This window comes from Drosophila erecta, unplaced genomic scaffold (genome assembly GCF_003286155.1).
Source record: "Drosophila erecta strain 14021-0224.00,06,07 unplaced genomic scaffold, DereRS2 tig00000092-arrow-pilon, whole genome shotgun sequence".
Classification (NCBI taxonomy): domain Eukaryota; kingdom Metazoa; phylum Arthropoda; class Insecta; order Diptera; family Drosophilidae; genus Drosophila; species Drosophila erecta.
The window spans coordinates 10,284,086-10,306,583 of record NW_020825207.1 but is presented as its reverse complement, the minus strand read 5'-3'; the positions used below and the strand labels follow the sequence as shown (position 1 = coordinate 10,306,583).

Here is a 22,498-nt window from a genome sequence, read left to right as displayed (position 1 = left end):
GTATGTGCAAAATGTATTTATGTACACACGCAACATGTGAATTTGGACTAATAGTCTCTCTTTCGGCGGGAAACGAATCAGTCGGCAAAGAAACGCGGTTGCGTATCTACACACTTATTTCCTAAGGGTCATCGGGTAATCGGGACTTAAATTGTCGCAGAAAATCAGTTGTTGGTGTAAAAGGTTAATCTTTATTCAATTCCTAAAACAATAATACTAAGTATCCAGTCCAAAATATTTCAATTACCATGTTTTGTTTAAGAGAGCGTGAATTGCGCTCTTTCTTCTAACACATTTAAGAATTTGCACATGGTATTGTTGTAAAGTTAAATTTCCAGTCACATCATATACATATGTATACATTTGCACATGACTGTATTCAGACGTTAACTAAACATATTTTAAAAAGCCGAAATGTATGTAAGTAATACCCACATTTCAGATAGATTTTGGCAGAGACTATACATATACAAATGTATAGTAGAACCAAGCTGCTTCCGCAAGCCGCACCAAATATACCCTTGCAGTGAATATAAGAATGTAAAGTAAACACTAAATTTTACCTCTGCCTATGGCAGCTTAAGTCAAATTAAAATCAAAAAAATGTTTGATTATTCCTATCGCATCTACATATGTATGTATGTACATATATGCTATAGTCATCTGATCAGACGAGTTCCGGCGTATAAGTACATATACTACTTGCAATAGAAAGTAGACTTTTATGAAAGCTTAATTCATATATGTATGTATGTAGCTTAAAAAGAATATCAAGAATATGTGTAATGACATCCTTTTACTTGTTACATAATTTTAGGCGAATCTATGATACCATTTTACTTTACAAGAAACGAGTATAAAAAGTGGATTGGTAACAATAAAAAATGTATATTATAGTATTAAACATCGACTTGGCAATTTTGCACACGTTCTACATTGTGTTAAATGTTTTCTAATTTTTTTTCGTGGAACTGTTATTCATAAGCATAGAATAAATTAATTTCTATCAAATTTAGTGTGCAAATTTCTAAGAAATCTAAAAATGTTACGGCCGAGTTCCAAGAAGTGAACAACAAGCAAGCACATAAAAAGCAAACAAATGCGTATAAGAGAGGTTGTTGGTTAAGCACACAAAAAAACTCTCCCAAATAGCAACCAACCCATTAGCATTATTGAAAGATATGTATGTACATATGAATGTATACCAAAGACACTGGAACAACACGATGCGTAAGCGCCATACGTTTTTTTGCACACGATTTTTTCTCTCTCAGCTGAGAGAGAGAACGCTAGAGCCAGCATCGCTCTTGTACGCATACAGCGATAGTCGATCACTGAACATATATACATACATATGTGCGCACACGTATGCTCATGTTTGCAAATTTGACAACATTTGCCCTTCACTTCAGAAGCTTATGGACTTTCCAAATCATCTTGTCTTCAATATGTTTATACATACAGCAAATGATTTTTTCTTTGCAGAAAATGCGGTTAATAGACGTATTGTCAATCGCAGTTCTTTTGCTGTTGATGCAAAATTCAATTGCCGAAATCCCAGGTTGCGACTTCTACGACACCGTAGATATTTCAAAAGCACAAAGGTTCTCGAACGGAACGTACCTTTATGAAGGCTTGTTGATCCCCGCCCACTTGACTGCTGAATATGACTTCAAGCTCCTGGCCAACGGCTCAAGTGAGAGGGTGGCGACCCACGTAAGAGGATGTGTCTGCCAACTAAGGCCCTGCATCAGGTTTTGCTGCCCTCCGTACCACAAAATGCATATGAGCAAGTGCAAAGGCGACATGTCAAAGGTCGAGTTGGACACGCACGACCCCCTTGTGAACCTGACGCTCCGCGATGGGTCGGTGGTCAAGAGACACTTCCAGGAGGACCTAATCGTGCAGTCGGATCTGGACCTGCCCGGATGTCCCAAGATGTATTTTCTGGATCACGAAATGCCGGGCAACGGCTTCACTCTTTTTGAGGCAGGGTGCCTGTGTTTCTGTCTTCTATGAAAAATTTAAACGCCTTTGAATCTCCGTAGAATGGATCCCTTCTGCGTCACTGGGACACCAAAGAGTTGAACAAGCGGGAGTACTGCGTCCAGCATCTTTCATTCAAGGGTAAAAGTACCCGAATTGCGCCCCACTTCTGTCCTCTTTCATCTCAACCCACCAAAACATGGAAAACCGTTGGTAAGTTGATATCCCTGTTTGGCCTGTTCCTTAGTTTAATGTCCTACTTCCACAGCGATAGTGCTATCCCTAGTATGCATAGTCCTCACGATCAGCGTGTACCTCTACGTCGAGAAGCTTCGCAACCTACACGGGATGTGTTTCATCTGCTACTTGGCCTCCCTGTTCCTGGGCTACCTCTTCCTGGTCCTAAACTTGTGGAGATACTCATCCGGCTTCTGCATTACAGCAGGTTTGCTGATGGAGACAAAGATCAAGGATCACTAATTTGACATTCTGTTATCAACATCATCAGGGTTCCTGGGTTACTTTTCCATCATGGCCGCGTTCTTTTGGCTTTCTGTCATCAGCCTTACTCTCTGGAATACATTCAGCGGCAGCTCCAGCTGGTTGAACCGTTTCCTGCCGGAAAATCGGTTCCTAACTTATAATTTATACGCCTGGGGAATGGCGCTACTCCTGACCGCAATCACCTATATAGCTGACCAGGTGGTTAAGAACGAGCAGTTGAAACCCCGCGTGGGCGTCGGCAGAAATTGTTGGATTTATAGTGGGTTTCTATTCCTATAATTACAATTGCGATGTAACCCTTCTTGTAACCAACAGCTGGGGATATGGGTGTCATGATCTACTTCTATGGCCCGATGCTACTGATAATCGTTTTCAACACAGTAATGTTCGTCCTGACGGCTATTCGTATCATAAAAGTGAAGAAGGAAGCCAAAAACTTTACTCAACAGCACACAACAACCAAAAGGCTCAACTCGGACAAACAGACGTAATGATTTTACATTTTAGTAATTTTTAAAGTCAAAAGTTAAAATGTTTACCTATTATCCAAATCTTTTAAAGTTACACCCTATTCTTGCGACTCTTCATTGTCATGGGCTTGTCGTGGAGCTTGGAAATAATATCGTTTTTGTTGAGGAAGAACGAGGATTGGGCGAAGGCTTTTTTAGTGGTTGACTACTTCAATTGGTCGCTGGGTACCGTCATCTTCGTACTCTTTATTCTAAGGCCCGGAACACTGAAACTGCTAAAGGAGCGGTAAGTAATCGTTTCTTCCATTAGAGCTCCAAATTTTCAGACTTTATCATTGCAGAATTAAGGGTAAGAGTCATGAAGTCGGCGCCAGCGATGAAAATATCTCACTTCAGAATACGAAAATAGACCCCAGTGTTTTTTAATAGGTAATGTTTATCAGTTTATCAGATCGTTTGGTGTTGGAAACCCTTAATTTAGTACCCCTAACAGGCAGCAAAATATAAAAGTGTTTGCTTACTCATCTTAGGCTACGAATGTCTGCTACTTATCACCTCTCAAGTGTCTTGTTTTCTGCACGGTGTTTGTCTAAGCATTTATTAAATGTTGCATGTGGTTGTCCATTAAGTCATAACCTTAATAATAATCTATTCTAATCTATCCTAGACGTGCCAGGAATACGAGACCAAAGCAACGACTACCAAGTACCAAGGTATCGACAAGAATACTTAGCATTTATCCACGGGTCTATGGCTGACGTAATGCATTTCAGGAATATTTGGAAATTATATTAGGAATTAATATTTGGAACAAATGGAACAACCCTTAATTTATAATTAATTATTATTAATCAACTTCTCGATTTGAATCAGCATTTAAAAAACTACAAATAATTATATTACATGACTAACTAATATGACTTACTAACTTATCGTTTGTTGAACAACGATTCATACAATTGTTTTTAATGAATAACATAAATTCTTTCCACAAAATAGTGTTTCCAGAGACTTAAATATTTAAAATGTATGGTGTTTATAATAAAAGTAATCGCCGTGAATCAAGTGACGGGAGACTATATTCTTGTTAGAACATTTTTTTAGTTCGACTCGGCTATTAATCAAGAATATATATACTTTATATGGTCGGTATGCCTGTTACATACTTTTTAACGAATCTAGTATACCCTTTTACTCTACGAGTAACGGGTATAATTATTTATCACGCATACCATCCAAAAAAAATATTTTAAAAAATTTGAAAACAAATTCTATAAACTTACATAAACATTAAGTAAAAATTACATATGTATTTTATGTAGGCTCACCACTGAACGATAGAGGAAATTAGGAAAAACGCTATAGTCGAGATCGTCGACTATCAGATTCCCATTACTCAGCATGGGGCATTGCGTAAAATGATTTTTCAAAATTATTTTTAGTATCGATAAAAATTGATATACAAAATAATAAAATACAAAAGTTGAATGGGGCAGATGCAATTTTTTTGGCGTTAGAGTGGGCGTGGCAACGTTGTGAGCAAACTTGCACAGCGTAGGCGTCACTACAAACTCAATCTTAACTTTAATCTTAACTTCGTTCAATAGTTCCCGAGATCACAGCCTCCTTACGCACGTACAGACGGACATGGCCAGTTCGAATCGGATAGTGATCCTGATCAAGAATATGTGTATTTTACAGGATCGGAAGGGCTTCCTTTTACGTGTTACATACTTTTTAAGGAATCTATTATACCATTTTACTGTGCTGAAGGTTTTCAAAGTCAGAAAAATGAGTTTCAAATAGAGAAGGTAATGGGCAATTGGGTTTGCTAAATTCGTGTCTGACATAAATCCTGTGGATGATGTAAAATCGTAATTATTACTTATCTGTATCTCTCTACATGGCAAAAACATTGTACGGCTACCGCCAGTAGTTGTGCGTAACGGGTATTATATAGTCGAGCACTTTCTCGTTCTCCCTTTTCATCCTTATATCGGTAGAGTTGTGCGGCCTACATTTTGCGATCAGTCATCTTAAAACTCTTGTCGGAAACGCATGTTCTTTGCGTTTGTCGTTCCTTTTTATCGTTGTGCAATTTATATTTCAAATTTCTGTGATTTCGGACCGCTAAGCATTAGAAGGACATTGCTTATACGAATTGGCAGTTTTTCCTCTTCAACGGATAAATCTTCTGCCTACATAACTTCTAAAACTGTATTTGCTTTAGGTCAGTACATTATACTTATTCATATCCCGTGATAACGAAAAATTGTTTATTTTTTTGTAACATCACCAAACTGAGTAATAAATAATATGTTAAATAAAAAATTGCTCAAAATGTTATAGGCCATGACACAATTTTTAGACAGATAGTTCAGTTTCGCGGAGATCATTTCTGCTACTTTATTACGGAAGACAGAGCATTCTTCTTAACGTAGACATTAAAGTTATACGGTGATAAACTATAGCATATTTAATTTAAAATGAGTTGACTATGATTTTAGTTTTCTTTGCAGAAAATGCGGTTAATAGACGTATTGTCAATCGCAGTTCTTTTGCTGTTGATGCAAAATTCAATTGCCGAAATCCCAGGTTGCGACTTCTACGACACCGTAGATATTTCAAAAGCACAAAGGTTCTCGAACGGAACGTACCTTTATGAAGGCTTGTTGATCCCCGCCCATTTGACTGCTGAATATGACTTCAAGCTCCTGGCCAATGACTCAAGGGAGAGGGTGGCGACCCACGTAAGAGGATGTGTCTGCCAACTAAGGCCCTGCATCAGGTTTTGCTGCCCTCCGTACCACAAAATGCATATGAGCAAATGCAAAGGCGACATGTCAAAAGACGAGATGGACAGGCACGACCCCTTTGTGAACCTGACGCTCCGCGACGGGTCGGTGGTCAAGAGACACTTCAAGGAGGACCTAATCGTGCAGTCGGATCTGGACCTGCCCGGATGTCCCAAGATGTATTTTCTGGATCACGAAATGCCGGGCAACGGCTTCACTCTTTTTGAGGCAGGGTGCCTGTGTTTCTGTCTCCTATGAAAAATTTAAACGCCTTTGAATCTCCGTAGAATGGATCCCTTCTGCGTCACTGGGACACCAAGGAGTTGAACAAGCGGGAGTACTGCGTCCAGCATCTTTCATTCAAGGGTAAAAGTACCCGAATTGCGCCCCACTTCTGTCCTCTTTCATCTGAACCCACTAAAACATGGAAAACCGTTGGTAAGTTTATATCCCTGTTTGGCCTGTTTCTTAGTTTAATGTCCTACTTCCACAGCGATAGTGCTATCCCTAGTATGCATAGTCCTCACGATCAGCGTGTACCTCTACGTCGAGCAGCTTCGCAACCTATACGGGATGTGTTTCATCTGCTACTTGGTCTCCCTGTTCCTGGGCTACCTCTTCCTGGTCCTAAACGTGTGGAGATACTCATCCGGCTTCTGCGTTGCAGCAGGTTTGCTTATGGCGACAAAGATCAAGGATCACTAATTTGACATTCTGTTATCAACATCATCAGGGTTCCTGGGTTACTTTTCCGTCATGGCCGCGTTCTTTTGGCTTTCCGTTATTAGTATAAACTACTGGATTATGTTCAATGGATCCTCTAACTGGTTGAACCGTTTCCTGCCAGAAAATCGGTTCCTAACTTACAATTTATACGCCTGGGGCATGGCGCTACTTCTGACCGCAATCACCTATATAGCTGACCAGGTGGTTAAGAACGAGCAGTTGAAACCCCGCGTGGGCGTCGGCAGTAATTGTTGGATTTATAGTGGGTTTCTATTCCTATAATTACAATTGCGATGTAACCCTTCTTGTAACCAACAGCTGGGGATATGGGTGTCATGATCTACTTCTATGGCCCGATGCTACTGATAATCGTTTTCAACATAGTAATGTTCGTCCTGACGGCTATTCGTATCATAAAAGTGAAGAAGGAAGCCAAAAACTTTACTCAACAGCACACAAAAACCAAAAGGCTCAACTCGGACAAACAGACGTAATGATTTTACAATATTTTAGTCATTTTTAAAGTCAAAAGTTAAAATGTTTATTTATTTACCAAATCTTTTAAAGTTACATCCTATTCCTGCGACTCTTCATCGTCATGGGCTTGTCCTGGAGCTTCGAAATAATCTCGTTTATGTTGAACAAAAGGGAGGCTTGGGCCAAGGCTTTAATAGTGGCTGACTACTTTAACTGGTCCCAGGGTACCATCATATTTGTACTTTTTATTTTAAATCCAAAAATTCTAAAACTTATAATACAAGGGTAAGTAATCTATTTCGATAATCACGATACTCGTTCATCTGCTACCTAAGAATAATATTTTGTTATAGGGGACAACGAAACCTCCAATGGAGCCACCATACCGCGAGATCAAAAGCAGATCGACTTAATTTAAGTGATACTGTCATGCTTTCAAAAGTACATTTTCCATATGAAGATGAATGCCAGACGTATGATATGAGTAATTATACCCGTTCCTCGTAGAATAAGAGGGTGTTCTAGATTTGTTGAAATGTATGTCCAACCATATAAAGTATTCTTGATTAGGATCAATAGCCGAGTCGATCTGGCCATGTCTGCCCGTATGAACGCCTCGATCTCACGATTTGCCAACAAACTTTTTGCCTCGCCCATTCTAACGCCCACAAACTGTCACGCCCACACTTTTACAATTTTTTGTAGCTTATTTCACTTTATTTCTCGTTTGCACTTCCACTAGCTGAGTAACGGGTATCTGATAGTCGGGGAACTCGAGTATAGCATTCTTTCTTGTTCTGAGTAATGTTTATTGAAAAACACCTAGTAAACAAGAGGCAATATGAGACTAACAACTCAAAATAAAACGAACAGAGTTTACATACATTGCTTATATTTTTATATATATGAAGTGATTACTATAATATTTTTACTGACACAATTTTGTGTGCAGGCTTTGAAGGTAACCATTAAAAAAATAGTACCTTGCGCAAGAGTATTCAATGGGGTAACTCTTTCATTTGCACGTGGATTCACTGATTCACTGTATCAAATTGGGAAAATGCCCCAACGAAATGTAAAAACATTTCTGACACCGGTGATCCGAACCAGGGTTTGAGTCAACAATGCTGGCCCATCACTCGCAAGTACCAAACGATAACAGAAAACTTTTGCTAATCGATTAAGCATCGGAGGTCATCGATGTTTCTCCACCTCTACCTATTAATGTTGTTTTTTTAGTCGCGGCTGTTTGAGGTTTGTCGCTTTCCTCCGTTGCGAATAGAAAATATAACGTAGTACATTTTATTACAAACGGAATTGCGAACGCAACGACTACAATAACAGTAGTAGTACTAACCGTAAGCGCAGGGGCCAAAAATTAGATTGTGTTTGCTGCCGCAAAAAGTTGATGACGTCGCCGTCTTCTAGGGCGTAAAAAGCCAAGCAAAGCAAACAAACGCGAAAAGCGAAACGTGTAAACGACGTAGAAGCGATAAACGCAACTCAAATACGCAGCAGATAAAATATAAAAGAAAAATCACGGGAATTATTTTTCATATTCGGCGTCTTTTTGCGAGAGTAAACGTGTGTGCGTTTGCCAGTGTCGTGAGTGTTTGTGTGTGTGTGTGATTAAGAGGATAAAAAGGAATAGAACGGTAAATGCAGCGCCGCAAAAATGTGCAGCCTGACGCCAAACCACATGGTCAACGTAACGCAGCAGCACCTACACGATCTATTGGAAACTTTCGAAAAAAAGTCCTTCGAGGCGGCGGCCTTTGAGGAAGGAACGGCGGTAAGTTAACGAGACCAGTGTGTGCGTGTATCAGTGAGTGTGGGTGTGACATACATTTAGGCGCACGTGCACGTGCTGTCGCCGCAAAAACACACAGACACACACATACACGAAATGTTTGGCGTGCTAGTGTGCGTTGCGTCTATGCCGAGGACACGTCATAATGTCCTTTCCTCCTATTGCTCTTATTCTTTTCCCTTCCTTGCGCTCCTCTTCATTGCCGTCTTCCTTATGCCGCGCCCCAAAAATACTCAGTCACTCAAAATGGCCGCCATTAAGCTTCCCGTGATGAAAATCGCATTTCATGGCAATCAATAGGCGCTAAAACATGTCGTCGATGGACTTAATGGTTCGTTTCCTCTATGACCGGAATTATTCATTGGATAGCTTTTCCAATTTGGTAGTCTATCACCTTTTCTTCTATCAACCTATTAGATCACTAATCATTAATAAAAAAAAATCTGTCTAATTTAGGCAACAATACTATTTAATTTAATTGATTTTGTTTAAAGTCTTAACTTTTCCATAAGCAAGTGTTTTAAATATTATTTTGTGTTGGCAGCTTTCGTTTTATGCTTGTTATAATAAAAATTTTCAATCCATTTTTAAGAATTATATTGAGTTTTAGCTTTCAAAGTTCCTCATCGATTTGCACTTAATCTGGGCATTAAATTTAATTTAATTAGGAAATGCCGAGCAAGCAGGTTTTCCAAAACCGGAAAACTTTCTTAATAGCTTTTGTTCTCGAATTGCCATTGAAACTCAATGTCCCACTAAGCTGTGCTAAGCGATAATTAAAAGCCTAATGGCCTTTTTGGGCCCGCCCCTAAAACATGCGTAAATGTGCATTTTCTTTCCCCGACACGCGCACGAACTTGATTGTTGTCTTTTGCATTCGACTCATCCCCATTCAAACCTTTCACCCATTTAACCTCTCGAATGTCACGCACGCCTTTAAATAGTCTAGTATGTAATGCCGTCTTATCGCCCGCTTAACTGGCAATAACCCAGAATAACAATTGTAATGGCAACTTGGCAACAGCGCTGCTCATTTGCATGCCAGTGCTGGCGAATATATATACATATATTTAAGCCAAATCTCAGTGCCAGGCTGCCTGGAAACAGAGCGAGGAAAGCCAAGTCGAAACTTGGCACGTAACTCACGTTTCCGCGACGATCTCACATGGGTTTATTCAGCTGCAATTGGCAAGAATGTTGTGCCGCCACCGCAGAAGGGCTAATACTTTGTTGTAAACGTGTGTTTTATCAAACTATAGCCAGGTCTTATCGCCACGCAGGGCGCCAACCTTCGATTTGATTTTCCACAAGTATTTTCCTATTCATATTCCTTATCAGCCAGCTAGTTGAAGGCACAAACAAAAAGCTTCTACTGCCCCTTGATATAATACAAAGCATTGCATTTTTGATGGGGTGCAAAGGGTGAAATATGTGTGCGATTCTCTCTCACTTGTTTATTTCCCAGTCTCCTCGGGGTTCAGGGTTAAGTTTAGCCACACCGATTAGATTAGGCGTCCCAGCCAAAGTCACAATACTTAAACAGATGACATAGGCCGGCGATAAGGTTTAAAACTTCCACAGAATGTATGTAAATAACATTAAATATCTTAAATATACGAGATAATAATGCAAAAAAAAAGGGGAAAATATACCCCTAAAGTATTTACTATGATTCACGGGAATTTTAAGATAAATCTTGAACATAATAATAGTACCTATAATATATATTTAAGAAATCATTAAAATTGAATTTAAGAGATTTCCAAATCCAAATGTATTACTCGTCGTCTCCGATGATCAATCAAAAACAAACCATTAAAAGCGGCTCTTGTTTATCACGTGACGATGATTACCAAAAGAACTTGCCGTTTAAGCAAACTTCTTAAATGCCTTCAGCCACAAACCGAGAGATTAATAATATAAAGTTGGCTCCAATTTACATCAAGACATGGAAATATTTAATATTCAACATCCATTCAAAAAACTTACACTTATTTATGATGGTTCACTACAAAAAATTACATTTATAAATGTAGATTTGCTAAAAAAAAAAAAAAAAAGTACATTTAAAAAGTTTTGCAGTAGACGCCGACCGATCGTTGGATAATTATGGCATGCTTATGGACTTAGAAACCCTGGAAACTCCGGCGGAACTCTTCCTCGAAATCCCCGTGTGCAAGATCAAGCTTGTGGAAGTCGGTGAATCCCTCGCGATCCAGCTTGGCCTGGGCCCAAAGGATCAGCTTAATGAGGAACATCATTCTTGGCTCCATGGGCTCCTCTTTGCTCTTACTCTCACCCTCGTGGCAGCGCAACATGGCTGCATTTATTTCACCGGCCACCTTTTGGCGATACGAATAGTACATAAGCTCCCCGTAGGGGCTGTATTCCGGCCGATCAAATGCCAGCAGACCCATGGTCCGCTCCACTTCGTGGTAGTGCCTTGGATCGACTTTGGAAAATCCCGCTGCCTTGCTCTGGGCGAACTTCAAGGCCTTTTCCATCTTCTGATCCCTGATCATCTCGATCAGACGCAATTGTTGCATGTGGAAAAACACATAGTTGTCGGTCTCGAAGAGGCGAGGATAGATCCGTGTGGCCAGATCCATAGCGTACTTGACCTGACCCACCCGGACGGCATCCTGAACCCTCAATCGATCCCCGATGGTGTCCATGTGCGGACCCGGCTTCACCGCCGCCTCGGTCATGAAACGCTTGGCGGCCTCTTGATAGCCCTCTAAATGGATGTTTTGTACATCAGCCTGGAAGAAAGCATACTAGTGAGACTCACCCGTAACCAGATAGTTCATAACCAGGCGATTCAGATCCGCCTGCCGACACTGGAAGCTCATCATCCGGTGGGGCCACGAAGTTGATGGCCTATATTCGGCCATTCTCAATTGTTCTAAACTGATTTAGGTACTGGAAAATGAATGATACGTGAAAAAGTCAATTGAAAAGTTATTAGAAAGCTGTCGAGATCTGTCTTCTTAGTTTTACTAATGGCCAAGCGTTCTTTGTGCCATATAGGAAAGATCCGTTGCTAATCATCTATTAGCAATGTTCTGATCATTATATCACTTTTGTTTTCACATCACTTTTGCGCATTGGTTGTACTTTCGCAAACTGATTTATTTTTATGACCTGGCATTGAAAACTGTTGCAGATGCAAATGCGAGTGTGTATTGGGTTTTGCATTTGTATTTAGTATCTGCGTGGGTGGGGTGAACCATTTGTCTGCTTGTGCGGGCGCCAAAAAGTCAATCCGGGCCAAGCAAAAATGCCAAAAATAGCAGGAAGGCTTTTTCTTCATAAATATATAACTTTCGTAAACATTTTTGTTTGTTTTGGCCATTTTGGTTGTTTTTATTTGTATATTTAATTTATTTTTTCGCACAGTGTTAGAACCCACCTGTTGTTGTTTTTGTTGCTGCTTTCGTTGTCAATCAAAGATTTTTGCAAAAATTTCACCTGCTGAAAACGAAGAAAAGGGTGAAATTATGTTGCAATACCATGGAATGGAATATGGAAAAACGTACTGTTGTTTTTTTTGTATTGTTCGGATGGCTAGCAATGGCTAGCTGATATCTATGTAGTTTGACTTGTTTTTTTTTGGCAACAATCGGCTTAATCCAAACCAATTGGACCAAAAACGGCCGCGTAGCGAGCGCTGCCTTTGGCGCCTGCTGGAACACTACTCTGGTCCCAGGAACTGCAGGACCTGGATGGCAGCTACTCCTCCGCATTAATGTGTATCCCGCCTGGCGCCTTCCAGTCTGCAGCTCGCTTCCAGTGTGGAGATTGCACTCGTTTTGGGGGTTGCAACAGTTCCAGGAACAGTGAAGCCTCCCTGTGGCATACGCCGATGCACTGAGGATAGAGTATTTGACCCTTCTGGCCGCTCCTGGTCGCCTGCTTTCGTTGGCAGCAGTCTGTGCCGTGGCCACGCCCCCGATAACGTCAGCTTCCCACCCCCGCCCCCGGAAACGGATGCAGCTGCGCTGCAAGCCGTGCGGTGTCATTTGTGTGGGCGCTTTGGAAAATGCGGCACAGGCGCGCAGGAATCGCCGGAAGAGCGGAAGTGCGACGCCTTCCAGCGCAACAATTGCAACCAAAGTTCGACACAGTGGGATAAGTTCGCTTAAATATGAGAGCTTTGGTCATCCTGAAATACATCATAACATGTTTATGTTCACTTAGTAAACAATAATTCGCTGCTCCTTAAATTTATTATTATAATATTATTATACTCATTATATATATATTCAAAAATGTATAAAAAATACATTTAAATTGACAAGGCTTACGCGTTTTTGGTGATTGATTTTTAATTTATGTATACATTATAATAGCTCGTCAAGCATGCAAAAAATAATTATTGGATGACCTCAGTGTGCAGAGGGGAAATTAGAACTGCCATGAATTTTGGGTCAATGATTGTTTTTATTTGTGTCAATGGTAAAGAAATATAAATGCCAGTCAAATGAAGGATCAAAATAAGCGTTTGATTTCTATTGTTTCCACTCCTACAAAGTCAAACTTTTGAATAAAGGTTAGATTTCGGGGTAATAATTAAAAAGCGTGTCAAACAAATTGTATCCCTCCATTTAAATCGAATAATTGCTTGTTCTTACTTGTTTGTATATGTACATAACCAATTTCTGTTAGTTTCGTATTATCAGTCCCACTGTGCACAGGCGACTTGGGACCCTGCACCCTTTTATGGCAGCCTGTTGCACGTTGAACTTTGCTCCCACGCGTTTGGATGCGCCAACCCGCAACGCCCCCTCGGTCGCAGTGTGTGTGTGCAAATGTGTTCGATGGCCAGCTGTTGCTGCAAGGTGCGTGGGTCGCACCGCAGACACTTGTGCCAGGAACGCAGGAGTGGATGTAGTGGGGCAACATTGAACAGCCCCCTGGGAGGTGGGGTGGGGGTGTGCGAAGGGGATATTCGGGAGGAGTGTCTAGTGGTCTGGAGGGGAAGTGCATCTCCGCATCCCCGCAGCTGTAGTAATGCGAGCAGCTGCGCTTCCAGCTCTTATCGGGGATGCAGCAGCAGCTTTCCGGGCGCATGTCCGCAATGGAGAGAGTCAGCGAGTTCGATTTGATTAAGGGCCAGTCCGATAAAGGGTTCCAATGCTTCCAGATTACATACGTGTACGTACATATGTGTGAATGGATGTTGCAACGGCATTCAAAGTGGAGTAAATCGAAGCACCCTGCTGCGGAACTCCTCGCGCATTCCGGACTAACTGCCTAGCATCCGGACCCACCATGCAAGCATGATTAGAAGAAGGGCACAACTCGCCATCGCCATGTTCGCTACTACTCCTCCGATTTTCCAGCTACGTGTGCTTTCGGATGCTGCCGATTTTGAGCCACCAACTTGACATTCATGCTCGCCTGTTCGCTGACAGATAAAATCGATAATGTGCGAAATGGCAATGCCGCCTTCACTCCACTATTTGCAGGGAGTTCGGATTCAGATTCGGATTCGTTATGTTGGATGGAGGGATCGGCTTTCGTTTGATTATGCCCAAAGCTTAAATAAGGGATGTTGGCCGAAAGCAAACGAATTGTTAAGTTGTGTGCTCGATTGCAAGGGGCCAACAGGAGCGCAGAAATCCTACCTATTGATTTTAATTTGCGGTAAAGCACTGCGAAAAATATATTCTACATATCCACGATGTGTTTAATTTTTATTAGTTAATATATGATATTAATATATGATGTCATATAGACATAGAATTCCATTTCATTTTCTGCTAGCCCATGCTGGCATTGCCGAACTGAATCGATTATTCCGATGACCTTCTTTTCACATCACAGTGAATTGCCTGATGGGAAACCAGAAAGCGAGAAAAGCGATCGGCGCCTGGCGGAACTCAATTCTGATTGTGGGTATGAGTGTGCGTGTGTGGGCGAGGAAATTGTCTTCCTGACTGGCTGGCGAATAAATTAAGCAAATGATAAATAGGTTTCTGAAACACCCCTGCTCTTACTCATTACGAGTATTCGTAACGCCCACTTACTGCGCTCAATTATTGCCATGGCAAAGTGTTTGAAGTGCTTTCATGCGTTTGTTTGGCAGGCAAAAAACATTTAGCTCTTCAGGGCGGCAAAAAACTTTCGACTCAAACGTGCCTCAGACCTCCATTGGAAACATCTCCGTCGCATATCATCCACAAAGCGGTTTCAATGCCTTTCGAAAGTTGTCCCACACACACTGTCGAGTAAAAAAAAAATAATGCAAAAGAAAAATATGCAAATCAACTGCACCGGCAATTTGCATATTAAAAGTTCATTAATATACCCAATCGATGTGAATGAAGTTACATAAATTAAAAGAAATGCTAGTCGTTAACGTAAAGATTAGCGAAAATAATTGGAAAAAAATGCAAAGTGGTTTCTAAGAAACATGCATCGCATATTTGTGGTTCAAAGTTTTAGCATATTATTCTCAATGCTGTTAGGGTACAGAGGTAACCTATTATTACTCGTTCTTAACCTTAAAACAATATATTTTACAATGAACAATGCAAACAATGTATTTTGTTTCGCTGCTTTATGATGGGAAATAACTTGCTTTTACACCTACGAACAAAGCGCAAATATGTTGAATTGTTCGGAGATAAAGAAGAGCGCTCTAACTAATAATAATCCCAACAGAACTGTACTGCGCATCCAGTTCCTTGATTTGGAACCTGATCCCAAAGCCGACTCAGCGTTTGAAACGTGGGCGCAACTTGTTTTCATATCGGGGGGTCTTTGAACGCCGGCGAAAACAACACGCTGCACATTTTAAAGCGCAAGCATAAATCATGTAAACAAGAACAACGAGTATCAAAGGCGGAAGTCCCAGTCCCAGTCATTTTGGGTGTGGTCAGTGGCCCCAGTTTAAAGCCTTAGTTCGTCCACTCAATAATTCATTCAAGAAAAGCCATTTCCCTGTCGCCGGCGGATTGATGAATATGCAACGTGTGGATTGCATCGAGGCCTCCTTAAGTTTTTCAGGTTATTCGGCAAAAAAAAGAACGAGACACGAGTCAGAGCAGGAGCTCAAGCCTCAGCTTTTACAGTAAACATAACGTATTGGGAAATATGGCATGGAAATAATTATTAAAACAAGAAGTGCAAGCTTAGTCGAGGGATTTGTTGTTCTGAATTGGTTTTGCAGTTCCATTGTGGCTGCAATTAAAGTGTTATGCAGTTAAAGTGTTTAAAAATATTAAACTGTTTCCGAAAGAGGGAAACATTTACATTTTGGAAGTTACATTTCAAGGAGAGTTAAGTCGGTGTTAAGGAAGCCGTACTGTACTGAATGGACGACCCTCTCCTCCCTTTTCTTTTGCTGATTCCCTGTGCTTGGTCGAGTTGGTTCGGTTCGGTTGGTGGTTTTCTCGGTTCGATTGCACACGAGTGCGAGTACGATTATTTTCAGCTGTGCGGTTTCTTGCCGCTGTTGTTCAGTTTTTTCTTTCTTTCTTTCCTTCCTTTTTTTTGTAATTTTTGTAAGCTTTTCTGCTTTATTTGCCGTTCGGTTCCATTTTTCGAGAGAGCAAAGAAAAGTGTGTCGCACTCTGCAGCTTCTGCTGCATTTCTGATGGCCCAGCATCGGCAGAGTCTTTAAAATCCGGGTTTGTGAGGCGAGCTTGGGTTTCGAGCCAGCCTTCGTTCGGGTTGAATTTCACTATTTGGGTCAGCGATGATGAAAGCGCCAATGATAATGATGATGAGGCCTAATGATCACCACGCTCGCAAACTATTTTCCGCGCTGTAACTACACGAGCGCGCGTCTGTTTGTTGTTTTTAAGTTTTACAGCGCCTTTGGAACAGGCGCGCAGTTTTTCAAGCAGCGCTGCTGCACTTACAGCTGCACTTGCTCGCTTACAATGAAAAAACGACAGCGGCAGCAAAAGCAACGAAGCAACGGCAACAGAAGCAGTCAGCAAGCAGTGCGATGCACAATACACAACAACAGTAGCCGCCTGTGCATGTGTACACGTTTGCATGTGTGACTTGACTGCTTTGTAACGGCAGCTTCTCCGACTTGAAGCTCACTCACACACATACATATGTTCTCACACTCGCGCATCGGCCGGCCATCGATGGGGCTTATATTTTCTTTCTGGCAGCCCTATCCCTCTCTCACGCTCTTCCCCTCGCTTGCTCCTCACTCTCATTGACTCTCAAGCAGTGCTGCCGAAAGTAGTTGCAAGAAACTGCAAAAGTAGCTAAATTGTTTTAATACTCGGTTTTGGCACTTTGAGCTTTGGTAGAAGCATACACTTCATTGTAGTAAAACTCAACTTTTTTAGGCTATCACTAAAAATGTATTTTCATATTAAATTGGATTTACTACATTATATATTATAACCAAAACTTCATTGACAAAAAGTTCAATTTTCCCCCTCAGCATTAATAGTTGCAGCACCGCTAATTTTGCATAAGTCCGTGAACCCATTTTTCGCTTATTACGCATTACATTTAAAATATGTGAATTGGCAAATACTAGATTCAACTGGAAGCAATGTACAATGTACAATCAATTTTAAAGCGATAGTAGTTTTGTATTGATATTGACAATTCGTTTTATTTTAAACTTAGCGTTTGCTTATGCAATTTAACAAATGCTAAAAATACAATAAAAGCACCATAAACAGCAATTCGTTTTTGCGTGTTTGCGTCGGCGTTTTGTTGGTAATTGTAATTGCGTTTTAGTTGTTTTGCTCGTTCGCTTCGCACTGCGCACTTGTGTGCAGTAGTTTTCAACCGACACACTCACACACACATAGCCCCCACTATGTTTTCATCGGGTTTGTTTTGCTCGCTGCTTCGCTTTTGTTGTTGCCAATTTTTGCGCAGCTACGGTCTTTGTCTTTTTATAATTTTTTGTTTTTCTCTTCGCCATTTGCGTGCACATTTCTCTCTGTGAGCTAAAAACCTGTTTTCCCAAGGTGTTTGTGCTTGCACGAGTCGCTTTTTTTGTTGCTGTATTATTATTGTGCTTTTATCTAGTCGCAGTTGTTTGCCTGGGACAGCTGGCTGGGGGCCACGCCCACCATTCGCCGCCACCGCCCCCTTGCTCGCCATTCCTTCTATTTTTAGCCAGTCGCCTAAACAACCTTTAGAATTCTTCTTGATTAGCACACCGAGTAAATCAGTTTTACATCTATACCAAGAAATTAAATACGTATTATTTTGTTTCTTTTGAAATTATTATGTATGTATATACAGATGTTGGGAATTTCTTAAATGGCTAATTGGTGTAGTAACTTGGCCATTACCCCTCCTAGCTTATCTCGTTTAACCCTTGAGCGGCAGATAGTAACCAGTCGAAGTCGAACGATCCAGATTCCAGTTCTCCTACCCTGGGAGCGTCCAAGTTCCATTGAACTCGGGTTAGGAATGTTTACATAGTATACGTTGTATACACACATTGAGAATGCATGAAAACCAGTTGCACTCCGCGTTCTAATCTAATCTCATTAAGTAGCGTCGCCGACATCGCTGATTTATGCAAACCATCGACTGCCCGTCAAATACTTAATGGTTATCCAAAGTGAATAGGTACTAAGGTCATTCGTATACGGATCAGCATCTTAATGGCGTGTACAACTTCAGTCTTTAATATGCTAGGTGGGGCAAGGAAGGTTAAACAGCTCCTTTACGACTTTATGCAACATAACTATTATTATATACATATGTATATTGTCATATCATACTATATTATATTTATCGTTCTCTTTTAGGAGTACGACATCTCCAAGAAATGCGAATACCTGTTTAAGCTCGACTACAGCCTAATAGAGCTGGATAATACGAACGGATTGCTCAGTCCGCGATATCCCGGCCGAATACTCATCCCAGAATGTGAGCACGGGCACATGGCCAAGACGCTGGTACCGGGAAATGGACTCTTCGGGCAAGTTGGTGGAGGATTGGGAGGTGGTGGCTCCTCGGGAACAACCGCTACCGCCACGCCCCTGAACAGCAGTGCAGGAAGCACCGGAAGCGAGGGTGTGGGCATCCAAGCTTTTGTGACCTTTGCCAATCCCCTGCAGACGCAACAACAGCATCCGCTCCAGCAGCCATATCCCTCGCAGCAGACGCATCCCCTCCACACGCAATACCCCTCCCAGCAGCCACATCCTCTCCAGCAGCAACAGCAGTCATCGCAACAGCAATCCCAAAATACGATATATGAGGATCAGTACGATATCCAGCGAATGCGGGAATTGGTAACGATGGCCAAGTACGCGAGATGCCGTCAACGATTCGCCGTCCCTGTGATCATGTATCGCGGAAAGTACATATGCCGTTCTGCCACGTTATCCGTTATGCCAGAAACCTACGGTCGGAAGGTGGTGGACTATGCCTACGACTGCCTGAGTGGCGGCAATTACACCGCGCCAAATGGGGAGGAAAACGATGCGGACTCCACGGACGAGTCGCTGATCACCCACATGCACGACCAGGCGCAGTCGCAGTTCAGCTACGACGAAGTCATCAAGAGTGACATCCAGTTGCTACATTCGCTCAATGTCTCAACCATTGTGGACCTGATGGTCGAAAACCGCAAGATCAAATACTTCATGGCGTGAGTACACTCTAAAATACTGAGTTCAAAACACTCACTGATCACCAACCTATTTTTTTTTAGCGTTTCCTCGTCAGAGAAAGCGGATCCCAACAAGCACTATAAGAGCTTTAATCTTCTATCCCTGCCGTATCCGGGCTGTGAGTTCTTTAAAAAGTTCCGGGACAATAACTACATGGCGCGCAACCTGCACTACAACTGGAAGCAAACGTTTAACGATGCTAATATCAACATTCCCAACATGGGACCCGCTGCGGATATCGATGTGGCGTGGTCGGAGTACCGGGATTGGGATCTGGTGGCCATCACCCAAAACTACTTAAGAGCCACGCTGAAATACGTGCAAGAGGAAAGCTCCGGCCTGCTAATTCACTGCATCAGCGGCTGGGATCGCACTCCACTGTTTGTCTCCTTGGTCAGGCTGTCTCTGTGGGCAGATGGACTCATCCATCAGTCGTTGAACGCCATGCAAATGGCGTATTTAACACTGGCCTATGACTGGTACCTGTTTGGCCATCAACTGCCCGATCGCCTTAAACGAGGCGAAGACATCATGTTCTTCTGCTTCCACGTGCTCAAGTTTATCACTGACGAGGAGTTCAGCATTGTGGAGCACCGCAAGCGCACCAAGACATCCAGCAGCAGCGGCAGTAGTGTTATTGTAATTAAATCCGACTGCTGCGACGATGAACCGCTCAAGGAGTGAGTATAGCCAAGTATAGCAATTAAACATTGCGTTTATAAGTTCATTTACATTCAATTGCAGAGACTACATCCTTTCCTTCGATCAAGATAGCAACGACAGCTACTCAAACTGTTCCAACTGTGATATGTCCATAACAGATAACTTCTATGCCACTACGCCATCGCAAGTCAATCCGCTGACCAGCAGGTCGCCCAATCCGAAGAGGTTGAACCGCCCTGACCAAAATAAGAAACCTGACTAACTTTGGCTCAACCTGTTTCAGATCTAGAACCAGCCCCATTTCAGTGCCCGGATCAAATGCGCGACAAAGACAGGAGTCTACATCCTCCAATGGCAGCTGGCAGGTGGTTACCGATACGGGCTCAATTGACTCCATGATGAACGGCAGCTACATGATGCGGTTTGTGGCGCAACAAGCAGCGGATGGTGGCGGCTCCTCAAACATTCCTCTGTGCAATGGCGGCAACGGCTACCACTGCAGCATCAATGCAGCATCGAGCGGCAGTGGAAGCGGAAGTGGAAGTGGAAGCAGCATCAGTAACGGCAGCTCGACGCACGGTTTCGCAAACGGTTCCTCCAAAGATGTGGGCGGCAGCACTATGGCCAGCAAGCAATGCATAAACTTGTAAGTTAAAGCTTGATACTTGGCCAATGACATTAATGACATAATTTCGTTGTACAATTGCAGACGAAAGCAACGCCTGAATGCAGTGCGCGCCATTTTTATACAAGCCTACGGCAAGACGATTGGACTGAAATTCAAGGAAGGCTCATCCATGAACCTGGCCACGTTCATTGGGAACCTGGCGGACCAACTGTTTTGAGAAAGGATCAGCAGCAATGACCGTTTGTTAGATTTTCACCCCATTGTTTCTTGTTAAGTGCTGCGCTTTCAACCAACGACTGTATTTATAGACCTGTTGAATTGCGTTCTTTAGTGACTGTTGATGATTGTGTAGTGTAACGGATAACTGATTACCGATAAGCATCGAAAGAACCAGACGGATCCTAGGCAATGAGCAAACTTCCGTAGTCCTCCTGCCCTGGCTAACCCGCTCTCCTGTTCTCTTGGTTCTCCCGCTCCCCGCTCCTTGTTTATTTAGTTATTAGTTCTTCGAGAATGCAAAGCAAGCGAAATATAAAATGCGATTTGGATTATACAATAGTTTTAAGTTGTAATTTATAGTAATGTATTTTTTAATAAACTTATGTGCATTTTATACGAAAGAAAGTCATGTTCTCAGCGTAGGCCGCCTGGAACGCCGGATTCTGACTAAAGGAACATAATCCTTAAAATCCACTCGCTTCACCCGGATGCGACAACTTTTAATGTAATATTTCGCGCTTTTAAGTGGAACGTAGCGCGGTGTTTCAGTCGGTCGGTCGTCAAATTTTTTTTTACCTTGAGTTACAGGTTCGTCCGCTTTTTCTGTTTTGATTTCTACATCATTTGATCCATTGCTAACATAATTATCGCTGATTGTCTTGCTAGTCCCCGCATTCCTTCCATTGGCATTTACGATATTCTGTTTTGAGTGAGGACTAATGCGGAATCTATACATTGCCGGACGGAGTAAAGTGTCTGCTGGAAGCTCTTTAACCCGTATTGCTTTAAGAAACTCGTCGTATTCGCTCTGAGCGGTCTCTAGCTCCTTGGGACCAAGCTTTTGAGTGGCTTTCTCTAGGCGCTCCTGCTCTAGAATGAGGTCGAGGACCTCTACTTCTAAACGCCGGCGTCCCGATTGCGACAGAGATTTCACTAAATTCAACTGACTGAGAAGGAACTCTTGGCACTTGGTTTTGGGCACATTCGTCGGCTTCTCCGCTTGCATGCGGTTGTGCACGTTGTTCATCACCCGCCACAGGGGATCAGGGATTTGCCCAGGGGCACCAGACAAAGCACTGATCAGCGGACGCAGTTTCACCCACCGCAGCTGCAGTTCAGTCACGGAGAACGGAGCACTAAGCTCAACGCCCTCGTACTTTTGGTTAAAGGACTTGGCCAGCTGATTCCATCCCCAGGAGTCGTAGTCATCGTCCATTTGGGGCTCCACCTCGGTTATGATGAGGAAGGGATACCGGCTGAGCATCTCCATAAGCAGCACGTCGTTTAAAACGACCTGGCCACTGATGTTGGTGTTTGATACGTTGATTTCCATATGCGGAACGTTGGTATGGGTCACCGTTTCCTCGGCGCTGTCGGTACTCATTTTATTATTTTCAGCAGTAGGTTGTTTCAAGGTTTTATAATATGCTTCGTCCGTATGTTTCAAGTTACCACATAACGGTAATTGAGCTGTTGTTATTATTTCCTTAATTAACTCTTTATATATTTTATGTTAGCGTTTGTATTGCAAACTAACAGAGATGAATGTTTTTCGATGACAACAATCGATATAACACAGATCCAATCGATAGGCTGCA

General features: G+C 42.2%; 5 protein-coding genes and 1 long non-coding RNA gene across 7 annotated transcripts; 3 read left to right on the top strand and 3 right to left on the bottom strand.

Moving 5' to 3' along the window:
- The first annotated feature begins 37 nt into the window (after positions 1 to 37).
- LOC6556115 (probable G-protein coupled receptor Mth-like 3) lies at positions 38 to 4,029 on the top strand. The gene is made up of 9 exons (XM_026980786.1): positions 38 to 183; positions 1,486 to 1,989; positions 2,049 to 2,199; positions 2,255 to 2,431; positions 2,495 to 2,749; positions 2,806 to 2,977; positions 3,052 to 3,246; positions 3,302 to 3,389; positions 3,628 to 4,029. Exons 2-8 carry the CDS (start codon positions 1,489 to 1,491, stop codon positions 3,384 to 3,386), a joined length of 1,536 nt encoding a protein of 511 aa, XP_026836587.1. The 5' UTR covers positions 38 to 183; positions 1,486 to 1,488; the 3' UTR covers positions 3,387 to 3,389; positions 3,628 to 4,029.
- Positions 4,030 to 5,481: 1,452 nt separating this feature from the next.
- LOC6548146 (probable G-protein coupled receptor Mth-like 3) lies at positions 5,482 to 7,465 on the top strand. The gene is made up of 7 exons (XM_001975184.3): positions 5,482 to 5,983; positions 6,043 to 6,193; positions 6,249 to 6,425; positions 6,489 to 6,743; positions 6,800 to 6,971; positions 7,049 to 7,243; positions 7,312 to 7,465. Exons 1-7 carry the CDS (start codon positions 5,483 to 5,485, stop codon positions 7,463 to 7,465), a joined length of 1,605 nt encoding a protein of 534 aa, XP_001975220.3. The 5' UTR covers position 5,482.
- A 659-nt stretch (positions 7,466 to 8,124) lies between these two features.
- Positions 8,125 to 21,301, top strand: LOC6548147 (myotubularin-related protein 14). Of its 2 annotated transcripts, none has more exons than XM_001975185.3 (6): positions 8,125 to 8,750; positions 18,521 to 19,368; positions 19,432 to 20,070; positions 20,135 to 20,278; positions 20,337 to 20,699; positions 20,763 to 21,301. In XM_001975185.3, exons 1-6 carry the CDS (start codon positions 8,634 to 8,636, stop codon positions 20,896 to 20,898), a joined length of 2,247 nt encoding a protein of 748 aa, XP_001975221.1. In that variant the 5' UTR covers positions 8,125 to 8,633; the 3' UTR covers positions 20,899 to 21,301. The 2 variants fall into 2 exon arrangements, with proteins under 2 accessions (XP_001975221.1, XP_026837112.1); XM_026981311.1 differs by having other exon boundaries at positions 20,114 to 20,278.
- On the bottom strand, positions 10,854 to 12,209 carry LOC6548148 (glucose-induced degradation protein 8 homolog). Its single transcript, XM_001975186.3, has 3 exons — positions 12,181 to 12,209; positions 11,560 to 11,690; positions 10,854 to 11,505 (listed from the first exon to the last, which is right to left on the bottom strand). Exons 2-3 carry the CDS (start codon positions 11,660 to 11,662, stop codon positions 10,895 to 10,897), a joined length of 714 nt encoding a protein of 237 aa, XP_001975222.1. The 5' UTR covers positions 11,663 to 11,690; positions 12,181 to 12,209; the 3' UTR covers positions 10,854 to 10,894.
- Positions 14,449 to 15,001, bottom strand: LOC113564354. Its single transcript, XR_003407949.1, has 2 exons — positions 14,801 to 15,001; positions 14,449 to 14,714 (listed from the first exon to the last, which is right to left on the bottom strand). It is a non-coding gene; the product is annotated as an uncharacterized LOC113564354 (long non-coding RNA).
- On the bottom strand, positions 21,230 to 22,477 carry LOC6548149. Its single transcript, XM_001975187.3, has one exon. The coding sequence runs from the start codon at positions 22,282 to 22,284 to the stop codon at positions 21,307 to 21,309; it is 978 nt and encodes a 325-aa protein (XP_001975223.1). The 5' UTR covers positions 22,285 to 22,477; the 3' UTR covers positions 21,230 to 21,306.
- Between the last annotated feature and the right edge of the window lie 21 nt (positions 22,478 to 22,498).

Excerpts from the sequence above, each read along its gene's own strand:
- LOC6548146 (XM_001975184.3), top strand. The coding sequence starts at position 5,483 with ATGCGGTTAATAGACGTATTGTCAATCGCAGTTCTTTTGCTGTTGATG. Across the intron at positions 6,972-7,048 it reads CTCAACTCGGACAAACAGAC|TTACATCCTATTCCTGCGAC; the intron begins GTAATGATTTTA and ends AATCTTTTAAAG. Across the intron at positions 7,244-7,311 it reads CTAAAACTTATAATACAAGG|GGGACAACGAAACCTCCAAT; the intron begins GTAAGTAATCTA and ends ATTTTGTTATAG.
- LOC6556115 (XM_026980786.1), top strand. The coding sequence starts at position 1,489 with ATGCGGTTAATAGACGTATTGTCAATCGCAGTTCTTTTGCTGTTGATG. Across the intron at positions 1,990-2,048 it reads ACGGCTTCACTCTTTTTGAG|AATGGATCCCTTCTGCGTCA; the intron begins GCAGGGTGCCTG and ends GAATCTCCGTAG. Across the intron at positions 2,200-2,254 it reads CAAAACATGGAAAACCGTTG|CGATAGTGCTATCCCTAGTA; the intron begins GTAAGTTGATAT and ends CTACTTCCACAG.
- LOC6548148 (XM_001975186.3), bottom strand. The coding sequence starts at position 11,662 with ATGGCCGAATATAGGCCATCAACTTCGTGGCCCCACCGGATGATGAGC. Across the intron at positions 11,506-11,559 it reads TATGAACTATCTGGTTACGG|AGGGCTATCAAGAGGCCGCC; the intron begins GTGAGTCTCACT and ends ACATCCATTTAG.
- LOC6548149 (XM_001975187.3), bottom strand. The coding sequence starts at position 22,284 with ATGAGTACCGACAGCGCCGAGGAAACGGTGACCCATACCAACGTTCCG.
- LOC6548147 (XM_026981311.1), top strand. The coding sequence starts at position 8,634 with ATGTGCAGCCTGACGCCAAACCACATGGTCAACGTAACGCAGCAGCAC. Across the intron at positions 19,369-19,431 it reads AAGATCAAATACTTCATGGC|CGTTTCCTCGTCAGAGAAAG; the intron begins GTGAGTACACTC and ends ATTTTTTTTTAG. Across the intron at positions 20,279-20,336 it reads AGGTCGCCCAATCCGAAGAG|ATCTAGAACCAGCCCCATTT; the intron begins GTTGAACCGCCC and ends AACCTGTTTCAG.